The 7175-nt window shown below is 40.1% G+C and overlaps 1 protein-coding gene across 1 annotated transcript in view; it reads right to left on the reverse strand.

Moving 5' to 3' along the window:
• The window catches only part of LOC106517333 (heparan sulfate glucosamine 3-O-sulfotransferase 2), a 12833-nt gene extending 11799 nt beyond the window's left edge, over positions 1 to 1034 (reverse strand). Inside the window, exon 1 of the mRNA XM_014008102.1 lies at positions 321 to 1034. Coding sequence (XP_013863556.1) covers positions 321 to 817 — 497 coding nt within the window. The 5' untranslated portion in view covers positions 818 to 1034. The remainder of the gene's footprint in view (positions 1 to 320) is intronic.
• Positions 1035 to 7175: the final 6141 nt, after the last annotated feature.

Raw genomic sequence — 7175 nt, forward strand, 5'->3', positions numbered from 1 at the left:
ACTCAACTCAGTTAAGTGGAACCAGGTCACAGAGCATGGTTAAGTAAATCCAACATTTCATTTTTAGAGTGTATATGGGGGTCATAAGCAAAATCTAGTTTGGGCCACTAATACTTGCAGACAGATTATATAAATTAGATTGTCGGAGCAAATTTATGAGGGGAGGACATTCGTGGTCCTCTGCCTCTCAGATTCTAATTTCAAATAAGGGAAAAGTTGTTGAAAGCTACTGTTTTTGCCCTTATTTTGTCCCTTTAAAGCTGATTTAGATGGATTTCCTATTAATAAATAAAAACTGCACGTGAGGTCCATTATTTTACCTGTACCACTCCAAGCCTCGGTCATAATTCCTGTCAAAGAAGTGAGTTTCTGTCCCCGCCGCTCGGACGTCCGGATGGATCCGGATGAACTCCAGCACGGCTCTGGTTCCTCCCTTTTTCACCCCAACTATAATGGCGTTCGGTAACTTTTTATTGCCAAACTTCAGGTGGCTCATGGGAGGACTCGGGGTGTCGCTCCTGACCGCGCGGAGAGCGGGAGGAGGACGTCTCTGGTCTGGTCTCAGCCGAGACTCTTCATGGGAGCTGGTCCTCCCGGCAGCCCGAGGATGCTGGAGGCAGGGGARGGCTTTGTGCTGCCGCCGCTCGTCCTCGTCCACCCGCTGACAGCCGGATGTGGGATCAGCTGACTTTGGCATGCTGTCAGAGAAGAGCGCACAGTAGCACAAGTAGCAAAGGAAAAGAGATAAAAAGCAAACTGTTCCTCTGAGACGGTGAGAGAATGGGAGAAGTCGACTGAAGAGGAGCACGCATGCCATCTCTCCATTTATACAAAAAGCGCATGGTTTTAACTCATTTTACGCTCCGTTCTTCTTTAATTAATGATTTAAATCTGGATTAATTTAATCCAGTTTAAAAAAAGATTAGACACTTTTTCGGGTCAACCTTTCCATCACTTCATGGTGCAGAATATAATCCACAAACATCCCGTTTTCAAGCGGCTCCTGGAGGTCTCCACGGCCATTACGCACAAAGCAGGAGCGCATCTAGTCTCTCTCTCTCTCTCTCTCTCTCTCTCTCTCTCTCTCTCTCTCTCTCTCTCTCTCTGTCTGTGTCTCTCTCTCTGTCTTTCTCTCTCTCTGTCTCAGCACCAGCTCTTAGTGAAGCTTACANCACACACACACACACACACAAACACACATACGCATTATTTACAGCAACAACGCAGGAGAACACATGAAACACACCACCCAGGAACATGTATAATTTATGAGCCGGAGGAAGCATCATCTGTCCTGATGTGATCCGAGAGCTGGAGGATTCATTTCATGGACTGCACATCGCCCGCCGCATTTAATGCCAGATTTTTCAACAAAGAGTTTGCACAATTTCGTACCATGTTGTGGGATTAATCTCGCGATTTTTTCAGCAATCAAACGTGATAATGATGAGCTGTAAAAGCCATCCTGAATGGATCCAAAAGTTAACTAGTTGTAGATTTCTGTAAGTTTCATTCAAATCCATCCAGTATTTGATGCGATATTTTGCTCACACACAAACAAGGTTGACACAGACAGTTAATGCTAAAGTTTTTTTTTTTTTAAAAAGATCATCTTACGGTGTGACTGGATGAAGTTGTAGCCATTTTGGTTGAATCTTGTAAATGATGCATATAGTGTGATCTCAAGACGTATTGCAAGATTTTGCACAATAATTTAGTGCTCAGAGCACATATTTAGCTCTAAATTTGATCAAGTTAGAGTCAATTTTGTGTTTGCCAAATTCCTTTAGCTGCRGCAGTCATCTTTAGGAAGGTAAACTCCAAAAGTTGATCAGAGGTAGATGTGCATCCGGTGATTAATTTCTGAGAGTTTCATTCATATCTGTCAAGCGCTTTGTGAGATATTTTGCTAACAGACAGACAAATTAATTCATGCACAGGCATGAGCAAAAAACATCATACCTCTGGAAGCACATGATAAAAGGTATGCTATGTTTAAAGATGAACTGAGATGCATCAGTATTTGCATTTTTACTTTACTAATCAACATCTGCCGCATTACGTCGCCACAAGGAAGTTTGCACTGCAAAACTTAAAAGTGGATCTGTAATGATATRAGAACAAATTCTGATAAGTTGCTTTAAAAGACATCAAAATGAGAGATGACAGTGTTTGGACAGAGTAAACAGCAGTCTTTTAAAGGTAATTATAATAAAGCTCATTTCAAAGGGTTGCTCAGTCAGCAGACCACTCACCCTGAGTTTACACCCACCTCATGWGATTCAATACACACGGAGGCTCCGAGTGGGGGGAAAGAGATGACGATATACGGCGCAGTAAAAGTGACAAAGTTGAGACAAACACTGAGAAGCCAGTCTTTGCCAAGGCCAGCTGCTGATCTGGCTGATGATGATAAGCCGTGCACTTTATGACTGAAAGGCTGGCAGCAGAAAATGATAAAGTCGCCCAACAACCAACTGAAGACACACGCCTCAAGAGGGCAATGTTAGCACATCCTTTCTGGCGCATAATAACAGACAGACTGAAGTGTGAAAGCGCTGACTCAGCTGATGTTGGAGGGCTTAAGAGCGCAGTCAAAATATTACATCTTGATCAGTTTGCTGTAGGCTTTTAACCGGTCATCATTCTCTCTTCAGCTAAGATTATATTATTATAATGTGTTTTATCATTTTTACGCTGATGACACACGGCTCTTCATTTGAGTCGATGCATGGCCTCGGTCTCTGTCAGTCACTAAATGTTTCCAGCAWATCAGTGAATAAGATGGAATTTTGACAAGTCATTGTTTTTGAATGCAAGCCCAGAAATTAGAATTCCTGGGCACTGACTAAAACCTGGACTACAGAACACATCACAAAAGTCCTTAAATCATTCAACTCGCTCCCTGTTTGCAAATCGATTCTGGTACTGAACAGCCTTGGGCCCAAATACTTATTTGACAGGCATGGACCATCTAAACCCCTCAGGTCTTCAGGGACAGYTTTACCCAGCAGGAGCAGAACTAAACAAGGCGAGGCAGCTTCTGTCTGACAACCTGAGAGGTGCAGAGACTGAAAACCTGAAAACATCACTTCTTACTGCAACTTTCCTGTTTCGTGCGTTTAATGTTCTTATTGTTTCGTCTTATGCAATGTCTTAACTTGGTTGAAATTAAGGCACTTTTTCTTTGGAATGTAATTTCCTCTTTTAATGTTTTTCCTGCTCTCATTCCAGCAGTTTGTCAGTTTTAAGTTATGGAGTCACTGACAAGAGGACCAAGAGGCACCAATTAATCCCTGAATTGACTTATTTCTAACCAKTAAGGTCATAATTTGTTTTGTTCAGTACACTTTGGTTTAGCTAAGGCCTCAGTGTGATCAAAGGTGTTTCGTTATAACTCATAANATGCTGGCAAAACATTACCACCTATAAGGAGAATGAAAATAATTAAATAAAAGATGGTCAATGCCCCAAAGCTGCTGTGAAGAAAAAAAACTGTGTTTGTTTAAAAATGAGTTTTTTACTTTACAATACATGTATTTGGGCCACCTCTCACTGGCGTACAGCAAAAAGAAGTCAGAAGGTTTTTTATTCCTTTTGTCATAATGAGTTTCAACTGATCAGCTTTTGCATCAGCACCATTCAAGATGGCCGCCACATCTCACTTCGAACTTTACGTCTGTAAAACATTTAGTTGAGCTAAAACTTGGTCTGGTAGTGTGAGYCATCCCCACTCTGCGTGTTACACCAATGTTTTTACTTAAAACCTTGACATTAACTCTCTCATTATGCTATTTTTAAACTGGTGTTTTAGTGTTACATAAGAGTCATGGTTGACATTGAAGCCTCTGGGGTCGCCTGAGTTCAGGGACACTAGAAATGTTCTATTTTTTATTTTTTATTTTTGCAGGTCATAAGTCTGTTCTCAGTGCTAAAAATTGTTGGGGCATCTGTGTGTGGTCATCCTTCTTAGTTTCCCAGTGTCTGATGCAAACACAGACCAGCCCAGGGTGGGGAAACCAGAGGAGGCCAGGACTAGAGACACGCAGAGGAGGAGTTGAGATGTCACAGTGGAGCTCCTGCAGGGTGTCTGCTCCCCAATCTCACAGGCCTCTCTGATTAAAGAATGATTTATAGAGGCCAGTCAGRGGGACCCGCTCGGCAATCCGTCTACTGAATGAGATTTTTCCTCTGGAAGAGGGCGGGTAAATCAAACCTGGAGGCGAAAAGCCTGCAAAGCTCAGCGATCGGGCTCAGTGATTAAATGTTATAATCTGCTCTCCCTGCTGAGACCACAGCTTGGCTTCACCGAGTCACCATCAAAAAACCCCTAAAATCACTTTATCCTAAGTTTTGTTCACAGAAAACACATCTTATCTTAGGTCATTAAGAAGAAGAAAACCTTTTGGGCCTGTGTGAAAGATATAATTGATGTAGAACTCTCAGTTTAATGATGCAAGAAAATGGTTCAAGAAGAAAAGCAAAGAGAATAAAAGTGAAAAGTTCAGGTTGAAGATCTTGATTTAACTCTGAGGAGAACAAACGGAGAAATAAAGAGCCTGGCTGTGGCTGCACATTTTTCATGCAGACTGTCTGCTGGAGGTCTCTAAATATAGGTCATACTCACTGACCACTCCATCACCAACCAAGCCCATTTGTCAAAATAGCAGAGAAGCCTGAGGGGGGGGGGGGGGATGTCAATTTGTCTTGGATCTGATGAGACACTGAGGACAGATACAGATGATCAGGGCAACTTTACATTGAAGATGGATGAGGGACCACATGGATCTGGTCCACGTCCCTCAGAAGAACCTATACGCCCACGTAATGTTCTTAAACCAATGTTTTTGTGTTTATTTCATGATTATATAAAATATGACAAAAAGCAATAAAAGTACAGAAGATGGAAGTTTTAATAGTAAAGCTTGAGCTGAAACACGTCTGTCACATTGCAGGTGTGAATATWAAACAGTGTGCATCTTCTTTTGAGAAATGATGGAATTTCAATATCACAAAATCTCACAATCAGAGCTACAATCAGATCAAATATAGCTCAATGCCTGTTAAATTGACTGCATTATAGTTATTTTTGTGCTAGCTAATATCGATTAGCTGTGAAGACTRGCTACAGTCAGCTGTAGGGAGATAGCCAAAGATTACTTTCTGAAAGCTTCATCAGACCTTGTTAAGTAGTTCATGAAATATTTTGCTAACAGACACACAGGGTTGAACTTTTACCGGTTCCTGTCAAAGTTTCAGGAAAAGGTGACCCATAATGAGTTGCACTTAAGAGTTTTGTGGAATTTGTTAGTCTTCAGAATATGTTTTGGGAAAAGTCTCAGCTACTACCACAAGCAATTTTAGGTCAATATGTGTAAAACGGACAGCGTTTTAAACATTTTTGCGTTTTGGAATTTAATTCCAAAGACTACTTTCTGCAGGGCTCGTTATAATCCATTCAGATTCAAGAGAATGTCATATCACCGCCCCCTGCTGGTCAGGTTGGGACATCGCGGCAATGCTGAGTGATTAACAGATTATAAAGTGAAAGCAAAAGTTTTCAAACTGCAGAAGAGGCAGCATATTAATGGCAGACTAGCTTTAATAACTAAATATTTATCTGTTAATAAATATGAGCATAAATAACACATTACTGTAAAACTCTGCAACGTTTTAAACAACAGTTTTATTGGATGTTCTTTAAAATGCAGACAATTACAGACAGGTGTGTCGTTACATTTCCAAGTTCAAGTTTCAAGTTTATTTATTTATGTAGYGCCAAGTCACAACATACATTTCCTCAGGGCACTGTACATAAAAAGAATAATCTAAAGAAGAAACCATTTCAGCTCGTCTGCGCATGACCTGTTCCAGTTATGTTTTTATGGCGTATTTGACGTCTTTTATGATTTGACGTCTTGTCGTGATAGTCTTTCATGGAATAAATGTCGCAATTATTGAGATTAACCTACCTGCTACCTTGCTTTTATCTACAAGCAAATATGTTTTCTGTAAAAGTGTACACAATTTATTTCATTAGCTCAGCAGTACTTCTTGCACAAACATTGTAGCCTGTTTTTGCTAATACTGTAGAACTAATATACACACATAACTGTTATTTGACAAATTCAATTCAATTCAATTCAAAAATACTTTATTGATCCCAGAGGGAAATTAGGTGTTGTTGTAACTCATTTAACTAAAAACTTATTGTAGATGCTGATGGCTGTGGGCAGGAATGATCTTCTGTAGCGGTCTGTATTACAGCGAAGTTGAAGAAGCCTCCGACTGAAGACACTTTGTCTTTCTATGACAGTCTGATGAAGAGGATGGTCAGGGTTGTCCACAATGTTCTTGATTTTATGTAGTCCTCATATTTCCTGAATATTTAATACTTTAAGAAGTGAGGTTCTGTAGTAAACAATCTTAAAAGACATGCAAAATATCAGTGAACACATAATGTCAGGTAGCTATAATATAGGTTGGAACAAAAACTGTTATTGTTGAAGAAACAGCATATTTTCATCCTCTTTAACTGACTCACCACAAGTTCCCTGTTTCAGCTTTGTTTTGGCCTTTTTGTCATATCAGTTTATATTTCCTTCATCTAACTGATGCTTCTCCACTTTTTTGACATCTTCTTCCTCCTGATGTTCTTTCTTCAGTGTTTTTTTGGCTCTGAAGCTGTTCTCTGTGTGTGTTTCAGTCAGAGAAATCGGAGCCCTTTCAGCCATAAGATCCCAGATAAAACGAGATAAAAGCCTTTAAACGCTCAGCTCCCTCTCTCAGGTGGTRGTGATCCATCTGGGTCGCTACGATCGGCCTTTTTTCATCTAAATAAAGACATCCTGGCCTTCAGCCCAGAAAAGTGTGCTAACATATCCTCCTTATGGATAGTTTCATTTGCATGTAGCACAGTGAAGTAAATACTACAAAAGAACATGATTCTCATTAATCCAGTGCCCTGGTATACAGGAAAGATAGATATAATAATCAGCATCATTTAACACATTTTAATGCTTTTTAGTGCTCACAAAATAACAAGAAAACTCAGCAAATTGTTGACTACAGCATGAAAAATGTCAAGCTTAAAAATAAACAGACAAAAAATGTGTTCTTTTTTTGTATTCTCAGGAATGGTGACAAAGATTTACTCCCTTGTTGTGGGAAACACT

This window comes from Austrofundulus limnaeus, unplaced genomic scaffold (assembly GCF_001266775.1).
Source record: "Austrofundulus limnaeus strain Quisiro unplaced genomic scaffold, Austrofundulus_limnaeus-1.0 Scaffold48, whole genome shotgun sequence".
Taxonomy (NCBI): Eukaryota; Metazoa; Chordata; class Actinopteri; order Cyprinodontiformes; family Rivulidae; genus Austrofundulus; species Austrofundulus limnaeus.